This window comes from Cenococcum geophilum (assembly GCF_001692895.1).
Source record: "Cenococcum geophilum 1.58 unplaced genomic scaffold K441scaffold_48, whole genome shotgun sequence".
In the NCBI taxonomy this organism is placed as follows: Eukaryota; Fungi; Ascomycota; class Dothideomycetes; order Gloniales; family Gloniaceae; genus Cenococcum; species Cenococcum geophilum.
This window is the reverse complement of record NW_027137606.1, coordinates 930,034-955,118: the sequence shown is the minus strand read 5'-3', so window position 1 is coordinate 955,118 and position 25,085 is coordinate 930,034. Positions and strand designations below refer to the sequence as shown.

Here is a 25,085-nt window from a genome sequence, read left to right as displayed (position 1 = left end):
ACCTCTAGTTCCTTTCCTACATATATATCATCAGAATTCTCCTTCCTCAACCTGCCTTCTTGCGCCTCTTAGAAATCCGTGCAGCTCGACCAGTCCGGGTCTGCAACATCACAAAGCGTCGTATCTAGAGGCCTGTCTCAGCATAGGCAGAGATCTGCAGCGTTGTGATCTCCGATCTCAACTATATTAGTGGGATAAGAATGTGGAGCTCAGACGAATACCCTAAAAAGCAGCGATTAGGCTTTATCTGAGCATTTCCCGTCATTGGCAGCATAAGGACTCGAGCGATCCTTCCGTCTCACCCACCAATAAACGATATACCAGGCCACAAATGTCGCTATCATCACGGGCAGGCAAATTGCCAGATACAGTTTCAACCCTCGTAGCTGGAAGACTCGTTTCTGTCGACCATCATTGTCCGTAGTGAATTGAATGATGCCTGTACTCATGAAAGTCTTTATATCCGTTAGATATATAGGATTATGTATGGATAAGTTTTGAGCACATATTCTTACCGCAATAGAGATTCCCGGCAAAAAAAACAAAGTGACCAAGGTGATTATTCGCATTGATACGGTCTCCTGCTTGGTCTTCTCGGCTATTTCATGCATGCTTGTTGCCATAGCATCTAGATTGTAAATTGATCTTAGTGCTTCCTGTGTGAAAGATTCACTAGCTTGCAGGCCTCGGTACTGCAGAATTCCATAGAGCTATATGCACAATTTTAGTCATACTTTCCGGAATTGAAATGAAAACACTCACCAGGTTCTTACGGTCGGCCAGAAGACGCAGCATGCTTTCAATCCTCAGTTGCTGCATTCCGAGATCTCTTTCCACACCCAGGATGCGATTCTCAAACCTGGCAATGTCAGTTCGACAGTCAGACTTAATCTCCCGGGGGAGGTCTGCAGCCTCAGTCGTGGAACGATAGTGTTCTCTCAGCTCCTTGAGAACGGTAACGTTTTGTTTGAGCACAAGGAGTGTTTCGTGTGCTTTTTCTTCGATGTACTGAATTCTTTGGAGATCAGTGAATGAGAAATTCTCTTGTTGGCTGGTATTGTCTTCATCTTGGAGCCCGGGACGTAACTCATTAGACTTCGGCTTCTCGCCCGGTTGAGACTCGGGTGGACCCACCATCACATTCGGCAGCTGAGAAGCCATAAGGCTTGAGGGCATCTCTAAACGTAAACCCTGGAAGGGCGAAAATTGAATTTTAGATGTAAAACTCCTTTCTGATGCTGTGCTCTGAGCCTGCGATGAGCTTGAGTGTGGCCTGGATGGAGGCCGTGGCAATGTCTCTTGGTGACTCACGGAGAGGGTTGGCTGAGTGCGAGGAATTATCGGAATTGATATTGATTCAGATCCTGAACTCGACAACCGATTAACAGGAGTAGAAAGAGTCTTTCTGGTGACCTCCTGTAGCCCTTTCTCCAGGTCAGTGATGTACCATCGCCAGTTCTCTCCAGCCCAGTCACAAAATATCATGTGTGCCGTCAAAGCTGCGGCAAAAGAACGGCTAATCGATTTGAAAGAACCCAGTTGTGACAGTTTTGAAGCCTCTTCTATTCGTTTTTTCAGTAGCTTGTTCCCTTTGACATTTATCCATACTGAGCGACCTGTTTCAACATCAAATGAATGATATATTGCGGTCTGGCGTATTAGCCAGGGCAAATCTGCTTGCCCACTTGACTTTTCCACTGACTGTAAGTTGTAGCACAACCGGATCTCGCGACCTGAACGTCCTAATTCAGGCACATTCAAGCCTTTGTCCAGAGGATTCAGGTAATTTTCATGTCGTAAACCGCTGAAGTGGAAATCTTGTGCGTATTCTTGCTGCCCGAATGGGAAGATGAAATCCAGAAATGAGGGCATCACTTGGTGATATGTGAGTGCCAGGGTAAACATGTTGTGGGAAATCCTCAGTGGATCACGGGAGTTCCGAGCGTGTATAAAGCTAAGTGTGTTAGCATAGAAACCCATAATATCTGTAGTTTATAGAACCTGACATGAATCTACAGCGTGGATCCGTGCGTGTTGGCTTAAATGCTTCTCGGAGTTGCTCCTTTAGCCTGTTTGTATTTTCGACACAGTTGGAACTGAATTCTCCGGGAAGGTCAGTATGTTCTATATTATCTGAATTTCAATCGTTGATTGATTCCGGCGAGACGTACCTTCATCACCATCGTTGAGTTCCAAGAAATCAAGAGCAGCATGACTTTCATCGTGAAACAATCGATCCTTTTGGTCTTTAAGTCGGGTAAGGTAAGCTCTGAGGATATATCCGGAAGCGGTCTGATGCACAAGATTCTGGGGGTATGTCTCGAAGAGCTCGCAAGAACGAACTAATGGATCCATTTGGAGCTAACGGGATATAAGGGCAGTATACACAACGAGAGTGAAGGTGCATGAGCACCTTCAGTCTCCATGAAATCAGTCTCTTTTAAGCAATATAATGATGCCCCAATAGGAATACATTCCGTTCCGAGTACGCGCGCAAAGCTTTTCCACAACGTGGCTGTGCAGAAACGGTCCCACGAATATCACTTGGGTAAAACAACACCACGCAACCCCTGACTTTATTTACCAGAAAAGCCTAGCTTCCGCTCTTGGGAAACTTAGTAGGTGGGGGTTGCGACCTAAGTATCACTAGCTGGATGACGCAGGTCCAGGATATCTTTCTTCTCACCCTACCGTAATATCAGGGCATCGCTCGCAAACTTTATCATTCGTTAATCAAGGCCTTACCCTTGATAACCCAGGAAGGTTTCGTAGCATCTGAAACTGGTGATCGCCACTGCATATTTGTGTTTCATAGTTAGAGCCATGATTGGCGAAGTAGACTGCTGTGACCAACTTAGTGTCGCATGCGTTGTTGATAAAAGGCGTCCACGTGAGGCGCTGCTAATTTAATCCTAGTTACGTCATGTGAGTTCTGGATGAGAATTTAAAGTACTTGAAAACTAAAATATACGGAAGAGATTAGGGGGTTCTGAAGTTCTTAAGTCATTCACGGTAATTACCTGGGGTTTACATTGGTTAAATTCCGTGGAAATCCTGTCTTAGATGATAGGAAGTAACGGTGTCCCAGTCCAAGCTCAATATTTAGCTAGCTGAGTTTGTATGACAGTAGAGCTTGGATGTGATAGCTGTGAGATAATTAATGTGGTTGTTATGACGAAGGGCCGTAAAGTAGAACCCGGGAATATATGCGAGGCACGGTGGTATTTATTTGAATATGGACTATTCAGATAGTGACGTAGCAAAGATAGCAGAAGAAGTCCGCTGTTGCAATTGCGACCGTTGTGAAAGGGCCATGGTGGGGCTATCTCGCTTCAGCCAATAAACTCTGAATTTATGCAACACTTGATGCATAGAAAGACACACGTGTTCGGAGATTTAATTTGGAAGCGCTGGATATGAGGCTGAGGATCTTCATACGTGCAGCCCATGTTATAGGCGGCATTGGGTGTGGTAAAAAATGCCACAGGGGCCGTTACCAGGAGCCAAAACGGCGAAGGAAAGAAAGTCGCACCGTTCCTATTCCCTAGATCATATCAGCTGATTCTCTGCGTTGGTCATGTCTCGTATATGTGTAAAAGCAGCTAGAGGAAAAAAAGTGAGGAAAGGGTTGTAATATGGCGTAACGCACAGCGCCACTTTCACGTGCAGCGGGAACGTCGACGGCGGATGACAAGGCTGTAAACCATGAGAATGTCGATTTCCGTAGCTTTAACCATTGGATACATAACAAATAGTATGAAAAGTCGTGGCTCAATATCTAGCCTAGCCCTAGCTATCCGAGGCTGGAGGAAAAGAGACTTGGACATGATTGGCTCTGGTGTAGTCTAGATATTCCTAGTACTCTGCGGGGCCCCGCATCAACCATATCAACTACCACGATAACCATACTTTCTTCTTTCGGATATTACTTATTTGGGTGGCTTCGGCGCAGGCTCTTAGGCACAGTATAGATCAGTGTAGTGAACCTCAATTTAGCTGCCGCTGGAAGCCGGATTACATACTTATTTTACCAGCACCCAGCACCTTCCCCTACAAGGAAATATATTATTCCTCTACCTAGGCATCGACCCCTGCTCCTGCGGTTGGAAGACCTCATTCTCACCTACTCCGCAGCATGTGAAAGCCAAGGATCATTGAGGAATTCAGCATCATCCTACAAGCCCATATTGCGCGCCCATTTGGAACGTCTGCACGCTTCGAGAAAGCAAGAATAACTGCCGTAGTCTTAATGAAGTGGATTGGCCATGCTACGCCATTCTACTCTTTTCTTTAGACTGAAGCACCCAGGCAGACTTCTGTCTAGCAATATAAGTATCATGTTCCTCATCATACTACTGTTTGACTGAAAGAAGAGATACCAAAACAAATGATCAATACCAGAGCTACTTCTAAGAACCGCAGCATTACGTAGCAAGTGTTGTATTAATAATCGCCATACGTACGTCTTAGGCTGTGCAAGCTGCTCCCCCTTACTCGTCTTTGTGCTAGTTGTAAAGACGGTGGCTGTGCTCTTGACTATAGTCGTTTTCGTTGTCGGAATATGCGGAATAGTGGAAATAGTATCTTCGAGACTCATCACAGTAGTCTTATAAGCCGTGGAAGTAAGGGCGGGTAGTGTGGTCTTTTCTGTGATGACTTTATCCGCGGACTTAGTTAGGGTAGTGGTAGATTGAGGGAGAGTCATCGTGGAGGTGATAAATGAGGTCTTAAAGCTCGAGACTGAGATCGCAGGTTTAGTGATTGTGAAGACAGAGGTGCTGGTGACTACAAGAAGCTTGTGATTACTGAGGTAGGCGCTTTAAGCGTGGTTGTGGATCCGATTATTTTTGTGCTTGTAATCGTGACGTAAAATGTTGATCCCGGTTGGGTGTAGATAAGTGATTCGTGATTCGGTTTTGAATGAGGTTGTGGTGATGAAAGACGTTGAAGCTTTTAGAGCGTGCTTGAATACGTTGAGCCGGGGATGGTGGCAGCTGAAGCCACGGGAAAAATGTAAGAAGCATACTAAGGCAATTAGATGCGCCAAAAGACGTCTACTATGCTGTGATAGACCAATTTGGGCCTTGTGACGTGGAGATCAAAGGAGAGATAAACATTTGGCTGGCTTGTAGCCCAAGACGCCGCCGACGTGGGAAAACCATGCTGCACGTATTTCCCGAGTGGTGAACGTTGGTAGCGAGAAAATCATCAGTGCTAGGTAGTTGAAGCCGCGCAGTAGAAAGCCTTTTGATCAGATATGGGATAAGCAAAAGGGGTTTGCTTGCGTAACTTGAGAATCTCACCCTTGGCAAATTATTAGTGTATGGTGATGCCTTGCCACAGGTGGGGTTGATCAAGTACAGAGGGCCGTGTTAGTCTTTTGGGGAGGAATTGGTCTAGGTCTAATCGACTAAAGGGGTTCGAGGGTTGGTGTGCAAGTGTAATGTACCAATGCCGCGGGAGAAAGATTCGGAGCGAGCAGTGCCCTCATGTGTGATTGATAGGGGGTAGCTAACGGTAATGCGAGAAGCTTCTGCTACACTGCGAAGGAGGACACACCGCTACCGTGGCGTTAAATATAAACTGCCTAACATTTCTAATGCCCCTCTTGAGTTCATCACCTCACACCTTTTCAAGACTTATCGATTTATCCTTCCGCCGAGAAACTCTATTATTTGTATCTTAGGCTGCCTATCTGCTAAGTTTCCGAAAGTCATTTCGAAATGCCTCTCCCAATCCACACTTCTAATGAGAAGCCCTCCGTCTCCGAGACGAACCCCTCAGTAACAGCGCAGCCATCATCCCAAGTATCCAATCAAGATTCGCAAATGGCATCAGCGAATTCTCAACAAAAAAAATCAGAAGCCGAGCTTGCGGCTGAAAAGTTGTATGAGGAGAGAATTGAGGAGGAGTATGCCAAACGGGAGGGCGGCGCATGAATAATGGTGGAAGATAAGCCTGGCTTGGGATATATTTCAAGCTAGGCCTTCTGCGAGTTGGCACAAATTTGATGGCTATTTCAGCGGGCTTCAACTTAGGTCCCCACTTCTTGTAATAGATAAGCCCAATATAATTACCCAGACAATGCTTTCTGCACTAGTTCTTGTGGTCTCCCACTCATGGGAATCTTCAACGCAAGCTCGTGTCCCTGCTCGCTCATCTTAACCCATGTCTTCCTTAGTATACTGACAATCTTGTCCTCGTCGTGCTCTTTCTCGAATTCCTCAAGTTGATCGTCCAAGAATACTAGACATGCCACATCTTCTAGCACTTGTGTTTCTTCATCTTTCTTTAAGTCCTCCTTTCTTATGAGTGCTGCCACCCTTTCTGCTACGTCTGATCTATATCCACACTCTTTGCATATCTGTTCCACCTGTTCTGCCTGCCGCTTCTTAAGGGAAGTGCGCCAGGAGTGATATCCGACTCTGGTCATTGGATAGGAGTCGCGGGGGACCTCCCAGCGACGGAAATGCTGGGCGTGAATGGCAAGACGAAGGGGTTCGGAGGCATTAGGCGCACGCTGGCCTAGATATTCGGCCATTTTTTGCGCATAGTGGAGCTCGTATGGGACATCTGCGCCATTCACTGCTATCCTCTTTGGATCAAGGGAGTGTGCGGAGTCGATCGCCGCGATAGCTTTTTCGAAAGGTGTAGACATATTTGGCGGAGCTTTTTTGTACTGAAATGAAGGCTCTAGGGGAGGGGAGATCCAGTGTAATAATGCCTATAGAAGATTAAGTGCTCAATTAAAGATAAGGTGAAAAGTTGATCATTGCCCGCCAAATTCAAGCCGCATACAGCATCCTGCTCGCACGGGCCTCATCTCCGCCGATCATTCGTCCCTCCAACTCCACCTCGACTTCAAAACAAGGTCATATCGCGTTCAACCTCACCAAAACCACCACCTTACGCGCCCAATCTTTGTGACTCCGTCGACAATCGCAATGGCAGCTCCTGGGGCTAGTCCCACTGCACCATCAGCCGCCAACCTTGCGCTCTCCCCGCTTAATTCCATACCTCCGGACATATCACTCCACCGCGCCCTTCTCTTCGCCCTCGACACCCCTGTGCAACTCACTCCACAGGTCTGGGAAAAGTTCTGGCCCTTCATTGATAATGTATGGTGTGTGCACCAAAAGCCACAAGGACCCCACCCATCCGGCGTCTCCAAAATTTATGGCGGATGTCGACTGAATCGTAAAACCAATTTTCCGCCCCCGCCATTGCATGAAAACTCCCGGCCTCGACAACGACGCGAGGGCGGGACATGTAAGGCAAAGTTCCGACTGGCTATCTACCCAGATGGGAGACGTGTCGTAGAAAGGACCGGTGACCCTCATAGTCATACGCTGGAGCACATTGATAGCATCAAACGGAACTCTGGAATACGGAGTTTGGTTCTGGATGATTTCTTCAAGAGCTGGGAGGCCGGTGGAATCCTGGCATATTTGCGAGATACTGCGCACCAAACTGATGGACGGGATTTGTTGAAAGAGGCTGGAGGCCTATATCTCAGTCGACAGGAAGTCCAGAATATTATGAATGGAGCACTCAAGAAGGCTTACCCAGGCCAGGACATATCGGAAGTCAAGTAAGTAACTCTACCCACGTTCGGCATCTCTGTTGGCTCTGCGGTACCTGGGATGGGTGAAAGTAGGTTAAGTGGTGATAAATATGATTTGGCTGATGCCTACCTTAAGAAAACAAATGGACAAGTACAAGACATACACAACCTGCAACTTCAAAGGCTGCAATGCTCCAGCCTTCCCAGATATCAAGGCGCTCATGGATCACCGTAAAGCCGTCCACGGGCTTAAGAACCATGATCACAGCGACAAGCTGTATGCATGCCCTGATAAAACCTGTTGGAGGCGGAAGAAGTCGAAAGGTTTTGCGACGCTCCTAGGTCTCGAAGAGCATATGAGGGAGAAGCATGGTCCGGGAAGCAATGCGGAGCAAACAATGGATCCACAATTGCAGTCGCCAGCCATGCAAGGTCCGTTGCAGCAAATGCTCACAGATCCTATCACACCTGCTTCCAGTACGCCAGAGTCGGTCGCACAACACCATGGGCAGGATGGGCAGATAAGGCCCGAGGAAACAAGAACCTTATCCGAATCAGAGCAGGAGAGCATGAAACTACGTCTGAAGCGGCTCGAAATTGAACGTACGAAACTGGACCATGAGATCCAGAGACTGAACAGAATTCTTTATGGAGAGTCTTCCGAAGATATATCCAACAACCATGGGGATGGGTGAGAGAAAGGCTACTAAGCGGCACAATAATAATATTGGACGAGTTGTATATCCATGATCCTAAGTAAAGACACATCTCACAGCAAGGTGGTAGAGCTTTGAGCATCGGCCGACCGCTGACCTGCGTTAAGTTCCGCCGCCATATCCTACTTCGAGGGTACGAGAGTTGCTATAAGAGCCATGACGAGGCACTCCCGAGTGGCACAGGAGAGGTTACGACGCATTCGCACTCATGACGAGAAGATGGATAAATATTCTGAGCACACTAGACGCGTGGGCAAATCGAGAGGTGTTAGAGTTAGGATTCTGGGTGGATTTGAGGCATCGTTAGGACTTCCAAATCAAAGAACATAGGCGTATGAAGTTACCGCTTCGCTGTAAACCAATCTCAATACTACCTTTCTATCCTTCTACGTCTAAGGTTTTAGTATATACGATTAAATGAATAATCTCTAACATTACGACCTGAACCATATTTTGAGAATTGTTTAATTATAGCCCAGACAATGGGAATAAGTCAACAATGTCCTCAAGCCGTCCTCCAAACGTGCGTCCACTATCACCAAGCTCTCTTAAAGATTATCTTCATCACCAGGTCATGTTAAGTATCGTACCTAACCAGGAATCCCACCACGGAAAATTACGAGGGTTGCTCAAATCCTCAACCCATTCACCGATTACCACACCCTACTATCTGCACTCGCCCGAACCAAGCTGTTCAGATACAAGCATCTCAAATATGTCAACCGTAGAATTCTACCCACTAACCCACGCCTTCATCGCACGCGCCATGCAAGAGACAATCGACCACTACCTCTCCAATCTCTCCCACAACTCTTCCACACACTCGTACGGCTTCCCGATCTTCGACCGCATCGCGCTCTGCCGCCGCACCATCGCGCGCTGTGATGCGACTGATACGCCCCCGCAAGTCATCTGGGACGACTTTAGCGCGGAGAAGGCTGCACTAAGCAGGAAGTGGAAGCACGAGATGGTTGGGGATCAGTTGGGGAGAAAGGAGGAGGGGGCCGTGAGGAGAGCGCTGGAGGCGATGGAGAAGCGGAGGGAGCGAGAGTTGGAGGAAGGGGAAGCGCAGGAGGGTGGGGGAGCGATGCTTGGGTCAATGTCGTCCGGGTCGTGGGAGAGGGATGTTGATGATTTGGAGGCGCAGTATCAGCGGTGGGATGCGCATGTCCGGCTGCGGAAACTGGCTGTGGAGATGGAGGAGAAAATGGAGACTGGGAATACGATTCAGGAGGGACTGCGGAAGTGATGTGATGATGTTATTCTTGTACCAGGGCTACACTTGGGACGTCTGTCGAGGTGTCTATTGGCTCGGTGGCGCTGGTTTGCTGGGCTTACGTGACAGCTATTGGGGACTCACTGGAATTGTAGTCGTTGCAGATGGTTAATTGTGTTTGTGCTGGTGCATTGCGAGAACAATAACCATGTTTAGTGTCGTGGAGCTAGTATTGTCTTACATGCATTAAGTATAGGAATCTGTCTAGCCAACAAGGATCCTGTCTTCAAGACACTGCTTCGCATTAAGAGCATTGAAAGGTAAAATTATGTCTTTGAGTCACAATCTGCCATTAACTTCATCAACTACGTAGACATCATCAATGAAAACCGAAAAATCCCTTTTGCAGTCAGTTCAGCCCAGCTGAGCCTCATTCGCCTGTCCCTTCGCCTGCGCGCCGGTACTTCAGCGTATATCTAAATCCCCGTGTTGTAAAACGCCCACATAACGCATCCAAGCGGATAAAACATACTCCGCATAACTATCGCAACATCCTTACATCTCAAAACCCAGCGCCCAGCTAATCGTCACACTCGTACATATCCTCCTCTTCACGATAAATGCTTAATCGGACAAAATTTCCAATCAAGGGCTTTTTTGGCAACGACAAAAACGAAAGACGACAGCTAAAACACGTGTTTGGTTATCTAAATTTATGACCAGCCTTGCCTGGTAGCCCAATGCAGGCCTAGTTTTTCAAGAGCTTAAGGTGGAGTATAAAATGCCTCCTCTGAAGTAACGGGCGTGACAATTCGGCGACGGGAAGGAGTGCTACCATAAACAGTCGATAAGTCGTAATTATCTTGGTATATAGCCGGGGGAGGGTGTAGTTTGAGCCCGGACAGATGTGGGAAAGGTGGCTCCTCCCCTACACGATTGCGTTGGAGAACGCAACTCCGAGGATTTAGATGTCCAAGGCATGCATACGGTAATCGAATCGTATTTCATCCGAATAGTGCTTACGGCTTACTTAGTATGTTTGAATTCGTGGGCTAAACATCGCGTTACTCTGCTGGATCATAGCCTCAATTTTTGCCGTCTCGTTTGCTTCCAAGCTATGCATCAGCTCAACTTGCTGTTCTTGGTTCAAGCCGATACTTCGAGCATCTAAGCTCCACGATGGAGGATAAAGATAATCCGTAATAGGGAAGCCGTTGCTCGCTGCATATGATTCATTATATGTAGGACTTGTCAGAGCATGGGATACAGGAGGCATGCTGTAAGTCTCTTGATGTGGGAGAGAAAAGTTTGGGTTCCAGTTTGGTAGGTCGGAGAATGTTGCAGGGAGGGGATTGCATTGAGAGCCTGGGTCATAGTTCATGTGTGGAGTAGGGTCACTCTGGTACTTCGGGCTAGTGTCGATAACAGGCTGAGGTGGCACTTGCGGTGGAGATGGTTGGGCGGAGTAGTAGCCCTGAGGAGGAGGGGAGGACTGGTACGAACTGCCTGTGCTTTGATGTGGAGTGAAAATAGACTGTTGAGGAGAAATGTAGCCGAACGGCGGCTGTGACCTTTCTGAAGGGGTGTTGAGAGATGTGGTGGAGACTGTCGCGGGGCTGGTGGTACGAGATCGGTTTATCCCATCAGTTGCGCTTGATGTGACTGAGGCACTCTCAGAGGGAGATCCAACAGAGATTGGGATATCGCCATCCTTGTCATAGATCTTCATGCAGGCACCAATAAGGTTACGATATAGCTCATGAGCGGACGCTACCCCGGGCCACCGTTCCGAAGCCAGTTGGATAGCCTCCAACGCAACGGAGAGGTGGTGTTCGACATCTTCTCGGCTATGCGTGCGGCGAATCTCCGAGTAAGAGAGAGTCCAAAGTATGGTGTTAATGGCCATGAATATGGATTGCGTGAAGATCCAAGTAAGGTCAACATTCCCAGTCTCAATCTGCCTCCGTTGCATGTAGATGTTGTATTCACAAGCGTCGTAGCACTGGGCAGCAGCTCTGACGGACGGTCTCGGGACTTGTGGAGAAGGACGGAAGAGAAAAACGATCATAGTATTATATCTTCCAGTAAACCTAAAAGGTATAAATGTTAGCCTCAAGTCGCACAATGCTAGAACCTTCCATGNCCGGCCCCAACATCAAAGATTGGATGTAGAGCGTCGCGAATCGCACGAATGGAGTGGGAAATTATTCAACAGCAAAAGAGAAGTCCAGCATTAGCTTACCAAACTTTATTCAATCCAGATCCTCCATCCATCTCTGGGCTCGTGTCTCTCCAAGCAATTAATTTTGCTTCCATTTGTTGGAACCAATGATCCTGATCGTCTCTCGGCTCAGGTCGCTTTTTCTGGTAGAGTTTCCTTCTGATCTCCAATTGGAGGAGCCTCATTTTAAAGAAATGGATTGATATCCATTTCTTTAGTGATGCCTGAGGGGCTGGCTGAATTCCTTCTCTTGCTATATATTGATCATCGACAAGTTCGAAGAATCCTACATCAATATGTGCTTCTCTCGTAGCGAAGATACTTGGTCGGCCAAGACTATGAGCAAGTCCGAACTCCATAGTTAGAACGCTCCAAAATAGTCGTCTTCTCATATCAATTTCGAGGGGATTTGCCTGAGTACCCCCTGGACCTCTAGTTATAGTCTTTTCTTCGTTGAGACCAAGCGCCTGGGTAAGCCGAACGGCGAGACCAATGATATAGTAGACGGCGGTGCGCGTGGGAGTAAGAAGTGAGTACCCGGCGATGAGGCAAAAGCACTGCAGTGTCTTGAGGTTCATGGGTTTGATAGCTCCCTCCAAGAATTTGAGCGCGGCAAGGTAATAACTATCAGCCAGACCAGCATACTGAGTATCCATCTTCTGTAAGCTAATGGCGATCACCATCCGCAGACTAAAGTTTTGATACGCATCAGTAGAGCCATTGTACACATCTTCAACGTCCTGAGCAAAGGTTGGTTCATGAAACATGGGATACATAGGATGAACTATCATATCTCGGTTAGCACCGTCCCGAGGCAAACCTTAGCAGGGAATACGAGCCTTTGAGATTAAACAGCTGAACTAACAAGTTCGTCAAGTCCCTATTTGGTAATTCCTCAGCCGCAACATCGCTTATCAGCGGGTAGATCTTCGATGTTGGCTTAGCCTCTTCCTGAGCAAAGCGCTCCTTTATCAACCTAGCTCTGGAATCCGGGACAATGTCTGATATGCTCTTGGAATCGGTGAATTGCTTTGCGAGCTGCATCACCAGCCGGGTGATGGCAATACCACTCGACGGCCCAAGGAACTTGGATTCATCACTCTCCTGTATCCGGACAGCAGCAGCCCCGCGCATCACATCCTCCGGGTCTGGCTCAATATCATCTCGCTCCAGGTCGGCTAATTGTTTCTCTAAATCGCGAACTTTATGTTGTAGGTGGACTACATAGTTCCTCGGTATTTTGGTGCCCTTGGTCGGGTCGTAGTACTCGCAGTGGGAATTCGTTCGCTCGCAGGGTCCGCAACGAGGCAGTCCGGGATCGCATCGAGTTTTCCTCTGCCAAAAGTCAATTTTGCCGTCGTCTTGGATGCGAAGGATAGGCCTTACCGTGCGACACCTGCAGCATGNAGTAAGGGTGTGAGCGATGCGGGGAGAGCTAGCTTCTTCGTTTGCGCGGACACTTCCTTCACGCTTGATTTGGGTGGATGGGCGGCTTCGCTGGGCGGCTGGATCTACAGCCTCGGCCATGGCGAGGCTTTGTCGAAGAAGTTGCTTGTGAGGGAGTTCGAGGTGGTTATACTCGTAGCGCTCGACTCCATACCAAAGAAGCAACCATGGTATGATGAGACACTTTAGCTGCGACAAGAAAATGCTTGGACTCCGCAGTCGCACAGCCAAGAACCAGAGAGGGGTATCTTGGAGATGAAGGACAAGGCGATTTTTGGATGGAAATATGGCGGATGAGAGCAAAAGGTACCCCGGCTGTCTTTGCGAGGCACCGACGCGGCGCTTGGAAATGGGGCGTTTGGCAGGCGGGCTGGACTCGCCTTCTGCTTGAATAGCACTGGATGGGTGTCGTGGGGTTAGTGTCTTGGTGCCCGTGGGTGTACATGTACATACAGTAATTTGCGCGCAGCAGGGAGGGGTGCTGGATCAAAGCCCGCATTGAACCTCACCGCTAGCCGGCTGCCCTACTGCCCACGATCCCCATCGAATATTTGATCCCCAGGCCCGTTGCAGGTCCGTTGAAGACGCTCCGGACCACTACATCTAATCGGAAAGACCGGTGAGCACCACCCTGCAAGGCTGCAGCCCAGGAAGGCTGAGCGAGAGCCGCTGCTGCGCCTCCTCCACCCTCTCGTCCACGTTGTGTAGCCACGCCACGTCCTGTATACTGCTCCACTGGAACGACAGAGGTGAGCTGAAAACGCGGCTTTCTTGCTTCACTTGTGCTTTCTATGCGCCTGCCTGGTCGTACCGCTACACTCTCACACACTCTCAGCTCACCGACCGCCCCAACGCCCTGTAGCTGCTTCGGTGAGTGAGCAGGCGCGGCAGACAGGCAGACAGGCAGACAGGCAGGCGGGCAAACAGGCAGGCAGGTAGGGTGATGCAATACTACAGCATTCCGGAAGCCAAATATGTCTTTTCTTTATTCTCCACACATGACCCCAAGTGCTTCTCCTTAACCTCTGGCCTTTGTACTCTTACCAGTCACTCCCGTATCCCCGAGGCGTTCGCACCAGTAGACTTGCAAGCTAGCATGTCATGTGTAAATCCATATTAACTAGATTGCCATGTCTGCAGAAACTACCCCATCCCTCTCCGGCAACGACCTGATGGTCTTGGAAACCCCGCTCCTCCGTGTGAGCAGGCCGGTGGCAGCTTGCTCGCGATGCCGCTCTGCCAAGGTCAAGTGCGACGGAAAACTCCCCGCCTGCACTGCTTGCGAGAAGTCGAATCGGGCCGCCGAGTGCTCCAGCACGAACGACCAGTTTGCGCGCGGTAAGGAGAGGAGCTATGTCGCCACTCTTGAGGCGAGAGTAGAGAAGCTTGAGAAGAAGCTCAACGAAGCAAAGGCGAGGAGGAAGTCCTCAGTAGCCATGCCAGACTACGATGCAGCAGGAACACCTCGTCGCACTTCCGTGGATACTCTAAAAGCCTCCAAGCCTATCAGTAAACGTGCTGCACGACGAAAAGAAGCTTCTGATATTGATGAACTAGTTTCTGATTTCGGGCTTCTGTGAGTACCATCTTCTTTTTGCCCACACTGCTCCAATGGAACGCAAGTGATTAATAAAATTCCTAGTGCTGTCAACGCTACTGCTAGAGATTTCTACGGCTTCACATCAGAAATGTCGTATGCTCGTCTCATTCTGTCTGCAAGTTCCAAAGAGTCTTTGCCCACTGGCATGACTAAGGCCCTCCCTCCACGATACGCAGCAACACCTCTAATTCAGCATTATCTGAACAACATTTTTATACTCTTGCCAATCTTCGAGGAAGCAAGCTTCTATGCTTCCGTGGATGCAGTTTACCATTCAGATCCTGAAAAGGCTTCTGCCTTTGATCACTGGACCGTACGAATGGTGCTCGCGCTGGCGTGCCTTACAATATCCGATCGACGTGGTGACAACCACTACTTAGATGCTGTAGGCCATGTTAATGCTGCTTTAGAACATGCTGAAAATGTTCTGCATCCCGGCTTTATCACTAGCATTCAAGCCTTAGTGCTGCTTGTTGAGTATGCGACGATGGACCCTCATCATTTCGATAGCTGGACCTTGATCGGCGCTGCTTCGAGAGCTATGGTGGATCTGGGTATCCATCAAGACCCATCAAAAAGTGCCTCTATACCAAGAGTAAAACTAGAGCTTCGAAGAAGAGTTTACTACTGCGTATATGCACTGGACAGGTCAGTCGTCTCATTAGGATCACTCATTCTCCAACTAATAATCCATCAGGTCTACTTCCTTGGTCCAAACCCGCGCATTCTCCTTCTCCGACGACTCAGCTAAAGTTGCTTTGCCCTTCTCATCCAACTCTCTCTCACCCTCTAAGAACTCTCCGAAGACTCACGTTTGGCTCCAATCCTTCGATGCGGCCCTCGACCTTTTCCGCATCCGCCAAATTCAATCAACCTGGTATATGGACCTCTTCCAATCCGGTCGTGAGGCCTGGTCAGATCCCTACCCTTACATCTGGCGCACCTATGACGAAATGACAAGTTGGTTTCAAAACATGCCCGCTACCGCACTCCCTTCAACCAAAGCGTTCTTTGAGCTAGAACTCCTCTACAGCTATGTCTACATTCTCTCCCCAAGCCCACGCATTCCAAGGATATGCGAATACGCTCAGCGTTTAATATTTGAGCATTGTATCGCTTACGCTACCAACCTCCTCGCTGTTCTTGCCAAGCCTTCAAACTCCACGAAGCCGCCTCTGACCTTCTACGACGCCATGCGCGCTTACATGACTGGCCGGCAGTTCGTTGATGTCCTTGCTAGGAACCAAGACATCATTCTAGATCCCATCCCGCCAACCCCACCTGTCCCAAGTGGTTCAGGGTCTGCTTCCGAAGATCCCCTAAGCCCGCCAGCGGATGTTCCCCCGCCGGCGCTCCCTACACCTCAGCCATCTCCTGATGGGACCCCAGCAGCAGATCCGACTAATCGCGCTATAAACGCCATCAACGACTTCACGACCATCCTCGGCCGCTTCGGCCTATGCTTCGGCTACATCAACTGGCGCGACCGCTTCCAGCGCGAATCCGCGGCCCTCCTTGCGCAACTGCAACATCGCGCATCGCTCTCTCCAGTCCCGAGCCCCCAGCATCGCGCCGTCCAGCCACACCATCCGCAAAGCGTCTGGGGCAACATGTCCACCAGCCCGGCAATGACGCATCCCCACCCGCACTCATACACCTCGACCCCGCCAAGCTATCCCGCAAGCCTGGCCAGCCCGTACAGTCAATCCACCTCGCCCTACGCGCCCGCCTACACCACTCCGTCAATGCAGCCGGTGGTCGACTGGGGCCCGGCGCCGCAAGCCCAGGGCCAAGCGGCATATTTCCCGCCGCTGCCGCCGCTGTCAGGCGTGTCCGGAGCCGGTACCGGCATGAGCAGCACCGCGCCAGCGGTAGACGGCCTGGGCGCTGGGAGCGAGATGGCCACGACGGGGTGGGAAACGCTACCTGGTGGAAGTCTGAACGCGAGGTTTATGTGATGTTGTTGTATGCAACGAGATGATGTAGGATGAGACGCGGGAAATTCAGGAGTTGCTTTGGTAAATAGTTTGCTACGCGCTATTTAGCTACACGGATATGGGTTGGAGTGTAGATTCAGTGTATACGGAGTTGAAATTGGAGTAGATAACGAGAGGTCACGATCAATTTTTTATGAGGTCAGCAATGTATCGAATATCTCTTAAAAGGACGCGGGGATATTAAAACATGTGGGCATTACAAGCCACATAGCCAGTCCAATTTGAGCAATCGAAGTTATTGCAGAAGACTAAATTAAAACACTCTCATTCATTCAATGAATCATATGAATATCATCCTTGCTGTCCAACTCACCACTGAGGTTCAGAAATCTGATCTATTTAACCAGGCCCCAAGAAAGAAGGAGAAGCAAAATGCCAAGTGCCGCGCAATGCAAATGCCCCAAGCTGAGCCAAGAGCAGGAATAGTGATAGAGGCAATACAAGGGGGAGGGGGAAGAGGAAAGGACGCTGGAGCTAGGTCCATCATAGGCAATTCACACACGCTAGGAGCAGATGTGGCGTGCGGGTGAAAAAACCGCGGAGTCTGGTATGGCTCAAGGGTTGCTCAGTGCGAGACACGCATCAACCGCCAATCCAACCCTACATTAAAAAAAATTAGCCCGCAAGCTCTGACTTGGATAGAAGTGAAATGGATTTGGTGTAGGATGACGTACCGCCCCTCCTTTAATCTCACAACATCATCGATGATTTCCCTATCCAACCCTGGGAACATTCCCGCCAGGGTTTCTACAACCACACGATGCTCTTGCCACTGTATCCTCCTCGCCTCCTCCGCCTCAGCGCTCGCCTGCCGCGCCGCTGCATCTTCGGCGCTTACGCGCTGGATAACCCTTTGCTGCTCAGCACTGCGTCTCTCTTTCTCATTCGAGCTACGCGGGTTATCACTACTACGCGGCGCTAAAGGTGGAGCGGGCGATAAGCGCGGCGTGCTACCAGGCTGCGGCGTAGACGCTAGCTGGCCAGCTTGACTGGAAGAGGCGGTGTCAGAGTCGGAAAAGATGCGGCCGATGGTACTGAGAGGTTTCTGGATCGTCCTCAATAGTCCCGCCACAGCTGCGTTTTCCTCGCCCTCTGGCGCCGGCTCTGAAGCGCCCTTGCCTCCATCCTGTTTCAAGCTTGTCGAGCGGCGCGGGCCCACCCTCTCGGCGTCAAGTGAGTTCCTAGGCGTGACTTCTGCACGGCTTAGAGATGATTTCTCGGAGAGGTGGAGGTGCGGTGAGGGCATGCGGCGATGCTGTGGCTGCGCGGGAGTCGGAGGCGGGTTCGCTTGGAGAAGGCGCTGCTGAGCTTCTTCCTCAGCGTGGTGCCGTTCTGCGATGGCGGAGACGGCAGCCTCGACATTCGTTTCAAACTCGGCATCGGATATGGTAAGGGAAGTTCGATCAAGGTTCTCGATAAATTGGACAGCGCCCATCTAGCCGTAAAGGGTCAGACATGCGCAGTAAGTTAGGCACAAGGGTGGAAGATCAGGAACGCACAAGAGAAGAAATGTAGTATCCTGCCTCTCCACCAAGTTTGTCTTGATTGCGGAAGCGTAGAATATATTGCACGTTTGACACTAAATGGTCTGGGTTTGCCTGTAGTACTGTATAAATGAGTAGTGGCACAAAGGAGTCGGCCGATTGATCCGTTTGCGAGGTACGTAAGAATCCTGTAACATCAGCCAAGTCGTCGGCGACAGGAGGCAAATATACAAATCATACCAAAAATTACTTTACAACAATTAAGTACACAAATTACTTTGTCTCTCGGCGCTCGGTAGCTCTTTATTTTGAGCAATTCTATTATCATTAGCACTATGTTAAGTGATTTGGGTCAAAGCTTCAGCATACCTTGTTGTGCTAGTAATAAGAATTTCCTGCCTTTCTCTCCTACTGGTTTAATGTCCAGATGTTCCTCTCTTACCCACTTATAGATTCGTACTTTTTGTGCTAGTACTTCATCTCGCTCGACATCTTCTTGATGCTGCCCTCGCCGGCCTTGGCCGGGTGGTTCCTGTGCACCTCTTCGTCGGCCTTTCCCACCTTGGATTGGTTCAGGCGGGGGTATGGCGGGAGAGAACGTCTGTGAATACAAGCGGTTCATCACGAGTTTCTCCATTCCTTCTCTTGCATTATCAAATTCAGCGTCAGACACTGTCCGCCAGACTTCACATTGGGCCATTTTCTTGCTGATGAACTCTAGAAAGTCACTTATTATCTTGACTTGTTCATGTACCATCCATTGCTTCTTTCCGAACTCGAGGAGGAACGACCGCAAAAATTTCGCAACAGGGTCTGCTGTCCGGTGTCGGAGCTGTTCAAGGAAGCGGTGAAAATCAAAAGGAAGATCGGGTTCAGGGTCTGGTGCAGGTGGAGGCGGTTTATACATGTTAGCATGCGCTTTGGGTGACGAAGAGTCTTCGTATACCGGTGCCTTTTCATTCGAAGTACCACCAGTATTAACAAAGTAGAGGGACGAGGTTCTTGGAGGTGGTGAGTGGAGTGTTTGGCTTTTTGAGAGGCTCGATTCACCTGGGTGAGGCAAGGTTCCGGCGTTAAGGGGCTCCAAACTTGACTTGCGAAGCGGATGTGGTATTGGAGAATCTAGTATAGGCCCGGCAAATTCCAACCGTGGAGACATGATCTCCTCTATCCCTGGCCCTTCCATTCCATCGTCAAACTGCTCCATAATACTTTGGATTTCAGATCTGGAGTCGTCCATTGTATCCTCCCCTGCCTCATATTTCTCATTATACTCTGCCGCTTCGGCGTCCTCTGAAGTTCTTCCATTCATTTTTGACTCCTGTGCTACAGGCGTGAGCGCACGGATCGAAGTATCCTGATTCGAATTCAAATATTTCTCGTCTTTAGGCGGCGGTGGTGGCGGCGAAGGAGAGCGAACTGTCTCTTTCTCCGAGAATGGCTCTGGGGGTGGAGTTGCAGGCCTTGGAATACTTTCTGCTTGGCCGGGCAATTGTTCGGCGGGCTCCTTGGACGGTGTAGAAGGTATTTCAGGTCCTTTATCATCTTCAAGTTTTTCATTCTCCAGCTTAGAATCTTGAGACAGTGTTTCAGGCAAAGGCCCTCCCGTCTGCTCTAAGTCGTTCTGTGTGTCTGGAATGTCTGCCCTGTGTTTGTTGACCCGCTCCTCCATATTTGGTAGCTTTGCTAGCTGTGCGGCCGCCTCAAGTCCATTGTGCTTGCTACTCGAGCTCTCGGTGAGAGGCTCTTTAGATTCAGTATTTTTGATGTCTTCGCCGAGTTCTAGGTTTTGGGCTTCCTGAATGTCGGCTGTCTCGCCTTCCTCAGTCGTGATCTGGTCCTCATGAGGTTTAGCAGGTTGGATCGGAGAAGACATAGGCCGCCGTCCGGCTGAAGATGTATTTTGGAGGGTTTAGGTGCTCTTTAGTAATCTGCCCATGGAGCAGCATACACCGAAAGGGAAAAACACAGATTTGCACTTGTGGTTTGCAGTCTGTAGAGAAGGAGAGTGTTGAGTCGTGCCTTGTCTCAAAGTTGAGCTACCTTATCCATGCAGGTGTATGCGTGGATGATGGGTGCCAAGATTGGCATCTTGGCCGAAACCCGCCGGCGCTAGTTAAAATGCCGTCTAGTGCTAGCAACTTGGTAGGTGCGAGTCAACATCTCTTTCCCACCCTATACCAGCTGCGCGGCATTCTTTTCATTAGACCTCATAACGCCCATCAACCGCCATAATAGCTCATGTGCGGCATATACTTGTCAATCAGCTCTTCTGGCTATGTTTCTCCAAATTCCGGGACTCGACAGTTCTTGCACAACCGGGGTCCTGACAGTTCAAGAGAGCATAAAGTTGTGGTTGGGCCTCCTGCGCCTTTTGAAGTCATCTCATATCAGCCGCTCTATATTACCTTCATATCCACTGTTCTGTCACTACGAGGAAGCAATATTGTACCTCAACCACTCATCGATGAAGCTTCCCAATCCGTTCTTTGCTGGAATGGGGAAGCCTGGAAACTTCATAATGTTGAAGTCGCTGGTAATGACTCCCAGGGGGTCTTTCAGCTTTTTCTTAAGGCTTCAGCCGGTGAAGCAGTGACCGGTGAACTTTCTGCACACAAAAGAATCCTAAATGCAATTTCTTCCATATCTGGTCCCTTTGCGTTCGTCTTTTATGACGCCCCAAATGCTCGCTTATACTATGGCAGAGACTGCCTTGGAAGACGCTCATTACTGCAGAAAACTGACTCTACAGGCGAGCTTATTCTTTCTAGCATCTGTGACAATAATTTAGGCGACCAGTGGTCAGAAGTTGAGGCTGATGGTGTATATTTCGTTGAATTATTCCCTCCAACCAATGCCGGTTCCCAAAATATCCTAATAGCAAAGCAAGAATATTTCAATGTTACTCGCGCTTATGCACACAATTGCGAAGGCGGGGACTCTGCGACGCACTTAGTATGTCAGCTGCACTTGCACTAATAGAAGATACTAATTTACTTTGTAGAGAATGCCTTTCCCACAATTTAACAAAGCTCTACCAGATAGCATTCCACCGGCCCTTTCACTTAGCTCTCCATCCGTTGACCAGCTCCATCAAGCACTCCGCAAGTCACTTGAGCTGCGAGTTCGAAATGTGCGCTTATCATTTGAAGTCGGACTGGAAGGAACCAGCCAGAATGATTCCAAAATTGCGATCTTATTTTCCGGCGGTCTCGACTGCACAGTTCTTGCTCGCTTGGTCCATGATATTCTTCCGATAGAAGAATGTGTTGACTTATTGAACGTTGCGTTTCAGAATCCCCGAGTTCATCGATCACTTGAAAATGCAAATGAAATGCACCCCTCACCCTATGAGCTATGTCCAGATCGGATTACTGGAAGAGCATCTTATGGTGAACTCCAAAAGGCGTGTCCCGGGCGGACTTGGAGATTCGTGGAGATTAATATCCCATACTCAGAAACGATGACACACCGTGACACTGTTGTTTCGCTAATGCACCCGCACAATACTGAAATGGATCTTTCCATATCCTACGCTCTCTACTTCGCCTCCAAAGGCGTTGGTCTCGTCCACAGTCCGTCTGATGACAGACCACATAACTACTCAACTTCAGCTCATGTTTTAATATCCGGCCTTGGAGCTGATGAATTATTTGGAGGTTACCAGCGGCATGCCACTAGTTTCTCTCGGCGAGGCTACCCTGGACTGACCACCGAGCTTGAGCTGGATATTAACCGCTTAGGAAAGCGAAACCTTGGACGAGATGACCGCGTGATTTCTAATTGGAGTAAAGAAGCAAGATTTCCATATCTGGATGAAGGACTTCTTGCATGGGCTCTGAATCGTCCCGTCTGGGAGAAGTGTGGATTTGGCGCGTGCTCATCATCCATTGATTCAGGCCATCCCACCGGAAATATAGAGCCTGGTAAGAAGGTTTTGAGACTTCTGGCCTGGAAATTAGGTATGACAAAGGTCGCTGAAGAGAGAAAACGCGCGGTGAGTGCTGCACCTCTCACAGAAAAGCTGATGCTGATAGCCCAAAAGATACAGTTCGGCGCCCGAACAGCAAAAATGGAAACTGGAAAGACGAAAGGGACTCAGATCCTGTCTTGATGACTCATGTTCTGGTACGTTTTGTCTCAGTTTTTCTTCAGCTCTAGTATACCAGAGACCTCTTTCGCGGCGATGATGACGGGACTGGGGCTTCGGCTCTAGTCTTACAGATACTTGGGAGATTGCTAGGGCCCATGCTCTGCATCTACGGTTGTCAAACTGCTCTGAGTTTCCAATCCATGGTAACCGGGTCGTTTGGCAACCGCGGTGTGGCGTCAGACCTTGGGATCTATGACCCAGAAAAGGCAAGTCTGAGCCACGCGACTTTATAAGCGAATGCCCTTACGCTCCGTTTGACATCGATCTTAGAGCGGCTGTCACTGATAGTTCTGCAGTTATTAATATCACTATATATTTGACACAAATCGGATTCTAGTTGATGAGTGGGTAAGGGCGATGTCTTGTTCGAAATTTGAAAGGCTTAGCCATTTAGATTTATCGTACCTTGAGTTCCCCCAGAGCAGTTACTGCCTCCAAGGCAAGCATGCTCAGATGTTGAAACGCCGAAAGTGGCGCCGACGGAGAAGACGGTATTGGCGAAGATAACAGTGAAAGCGGGCGTGAGGACAGAGAACCTAGAACAGGATAGACATAATCAGGACGGAGTCCTGGAGGCTTCGTATCACAAGCTCGTTATATTTTTTCTAAATCCAGAAGGCCAACAGGATCTTCTTACCGTGTATAGAGATCTGCAATTCATGAAGTAGTATAAGCGGACTCATAAATGGTAAGACTAGCGTCGATGGTTTCCCGCTACCATCTGGCGATCTATTAGGACGATATATTGCGTCAGTGGTCGCATGAATGAATATATTCATTAAATGAATTGAATATTTTAAAGCCCTTATGAACATATAGGACCCTTTTTGAAGCTTTAGTAGTTATAGAGGACGTACTTAAAAGCAACTAAGTATAAGGTTTTCGGTATATATACTTATAAGTACGCCGATCGTTCTTATATATATATAGAGCCCGGTTATTTTGACCAGGAAAGTGAGTTTAGGACGAAGATTGAATAAAATACTATACTAAGGGTCGTGATAAACGCTTTATAAGCATTCCTTATGAATATATTCATATCTTATGAATGAATTGAATACAAGGGTCATATTCCGAATATATTCGTTCATGCGACCACTGTATTGCGTATATGATATCGATAATTTGCAGGGTGGGGAAAAATCTAATCGATCCGATTCGATACGATACGCGAGATCGTATCGTATCGAATCGTATCGATTGACTTTTTTCGATACACCTACCAAAACAATACACCCCCAATAGCCCCACTAGTATAGCTCTAAATTATATAAATAAGGGCTTATTTTATAGTCTTAGAATAGAGCTATAAAATAAGCCATTATTTATATAATTTAGAGCCGTTTTAGTGGAGTTATGGGAGGGGGGACCTACTACCGGTCGCAAAATATTGGTAACTCGCCCAGAGCCGAACGTCGCGCATCTCCCACTCCATTAAAATAATATACCCCTATAACTTTACTAATATAGCTCTAACTTATATAAATAGTAACTGATTTTATAGCTTTACTTTAAAGCTATATTAATAGAGCTATAGGGGNTGTATTATTTTAATAGAGTGGGAGACGCGCGATGTTTGGCTCTGGGCGAGTTACCAATATTTTGCGACCGGTAGTAGGTCCCCCCTCCCATAACTCCACTAAAACGGCTCTAAATTATATAAATAATGGCTTATTTTATAGCTCTATTCTAAAACTATAAAATAGGCCTCTATTTATAAAACATATACCTATATTAGTGGAGCTATAGGGGGAATTCCAAGAAAATATCATGATATTTGATACGATACGGAATATCGTATCGAGATAAGATTAGATTTTTCCCAACCCTGATAATTTGGGGCTTAATGCGACTGTCTGCATCGCTTTTCTAAGGTATTTCGACTATGCCTTCCAATCCGAATCCACTAAATGATAACTGGTGAAGTGGATTTAATTTTATGAGTTCTTTTGTGATGGACTTTTGGGGTGGCTGACTTGAGTAGCGTGAGAGCTAGACCATGTTTCTACCTGAAGTTTTGACAGCTTTTACCTCCAACTTTGCAAAACGGCTGACTGCTTACCTATCCAGCCCATGGGTTAACTTCCCCTATGAGGGATGTTGTGACGCTGGAGTTTATGCCAAGCTGTGAGTGTTTTGCAGCCTGTATTTTGGTGTGAAACGTGGCAGAGTGCTGATCCGCATATAGATGTTGTCTCCCTCTAAGTACCGCTCTCCCCTCAAATCGTACTCAGAGATCTACTGCTTAATAGCTCAGGTTAATACCCAAACATATAAGAAGGGATGGAGAAAAAGTATGAACAAGTGTAGATTGAGGCGCGGAGATTGAGGCGGAAGCAGAGGCAGAGGCACGAGGACGAAGCAGCAAAGGCAAGATGGAGCACGTGTAGTAGGTAGAGCTCGGTAGCTTTCGTAGTAGAATTTATATATATTTGCAAGCGTAATACGTCTACTTCTTATCTAATATACAGGAAATATTAATTTAAAATACATGAAAAATCCAGAAAGAGGACTCCTTTAAATGCATCAAATGTCGTGTAGTGTTTGTCTGCTTTATTTTAGGTTGTCAGATATTCTAGAAGAATTGTTCTTTACGTAAAGGAATAATAATGGCAGTTTTCAACAACGATCTTATGAATCTCCCAGATCCAGCCTCATCGCCGTGACGTGGTGTCAGCCTGTCCTGCA

At 48.3% G+C, this 25,085-nt stretch overlaps 8 protein-coding genes across 8 annotated transcripts; 4 read left to right on the top strand and 4 right to left on the bottom strand.

The window, feature by feature from the left end:
- Nucleotides 1-236: 236 nt before the first annotated feature.
- On the bottom strand, nt 237-1,905 carry K441DRAFT_580227 (uncharacterized protein; the record flags this gene model as incomplete). The annotated part of the gene is made up of 3 exons (XM_067644371.1): nt 237-455; nt 516-710; nt 757-1,905. The coding sequence occupies 3 exons, from the start codon at nt 1,903-1,905 to the stop codon at nt 237-239; spliced, it is 1,563 nt and encodes a 520-aa protein (XP_067499825.1).
- Nucleotides 1,906-6,073: 4,168 nt separating this feature from the next.
- Nucleotides 6,074-6,658, bottom strand: K441DRAFT_680484 (uncharacterized protein; the record flags this gene model as incomplete). The annotated part of the gene is made up of 1 exon (XM_067651375.1): nt 6,074-6,658. The coding sequence occupies one exon, from the start codon at nt 6,656-6,658 to the stop codon at nt 6,074-6,076; it is 585 nt and encodes a 194-aa protein (XP_067499824.1).
- Nucleotides 6,659-6,801: 143 nt separating this feature from the next.
- On the top strand, nt 6,802-7,810 carry K441DRAFT_245476 (uncharacterized protein). The gene has a single exon (XM_067640739.1). The coding sequence runs from the start codon at nt 6,945-6,947 to the stop codon at nt 7,593-7,595; it is 651 nt and encodes a 216-aa protein (XP_067499823.1). The 5' UTR covers nt 6,802-6,944; the 3' UTR covers nt 7,596-7,810.
- Nucleotides 7,811-8,779: 969 nt separating this feature from the next.
- Nucleotides 8,780-9,529, top strand: K441DRAFT_680482 (uncharacterized protein; the record flags this gene model as incomplete). The annotated part of the gene is made up of 1 exon (XM_067651374.1): nt 8,780-9,529. The coding sequence occupies one exon, from the start codon at nt 8,780-8,782 to the stop codon at nt 9,527-9,529; it is 750 nt and encodes a 249-aa protein (XP_067499822.1).
- Nucleotides 9,530-10,526: 997 nt separating this feature from the next.
- On the bottom strand, nt 10,527-13,244 carry K441DRAFT_689558 (uncharacterized protein; the record flags this gene model as incomplete). Its single annotated transcript, XM_067652309.1, has 4 exons — nt 10,527-11,586; nt 11,739-12,501; nt 12,557-13,052; nt 13,104-13,244. The coding sequence occupies 4 exons, from the start codon at nt 13,242-13,244 to the stop codon at nt 10,527-10,529; spliced, it is 2,460 nt and encodes an 819-aa protein (XP_067499821.1).
- A 1,091-nt stretch (nt 13,245-14,335) lies between these two features.
- On the top strand, nt 14,336-16,721 carry K441DRAFT_580209 (uncharacterized protein; the record flags this gene model as incomplete). The annotated part of the gene is made up of 3 exons (XM_067644369.1): nt 14,336-14,739; nt 14,806-15,411; nt 15,461-16,721. The coding sequence occupies 3 exons, from the start codon at nt 14,336-14,338 to the stop codon at nt 16,719-16,721; spliced, it is 2,271 nt and encodes a 756-aa protein (XP_067499820.1).
- Nucleotides 16,722-17,314: 593 nt separating this feature from the next.
- Nucleotides 17,315-19,916, bottom strand: K441DRAFT_579864 (uncharacterized protein; the record flags this gene model as incomplete). The annotated part of the gene is made up of 5 exons (XM_067644346.1): nt 17,315-17,360; nt 17,435-18,195; nt 18,260-18,432; nt 18,485-18,562; nt 18,614-19,916. The coding sequence occupies 5 exons, from the start codon at nt 19,914-19,916 to the stop codon at nt 17,315-17,317; spliced, it is 2,361 nt and encodes a 786-aa protein (XP_067499819.1).
- A 569-nt stretch (nt 19,917-20,485) lies between these two features.
- On the top strand, nt 20,486-22,358 carry K441DRAFT_580116 (asparagine synthase related protein; the record flags this gene model as incomplete). The annotated part of the gene is made up of 3 exons (XM_067644364.1): nt 20,486-21,199; nt 21,249-22,241; nt 22,290-22,358. The coding sequence occupies 3 exons, from the start codon at nt 20,486-20,488 to the stop codon at nt 22,356-22,358; spliced, it is 1,776 nt and encodes a 591-aa protein (XP_067499818.1).
- Nucleotides 22,359-25,085: the final 2,727 nt, after the last annotated feature.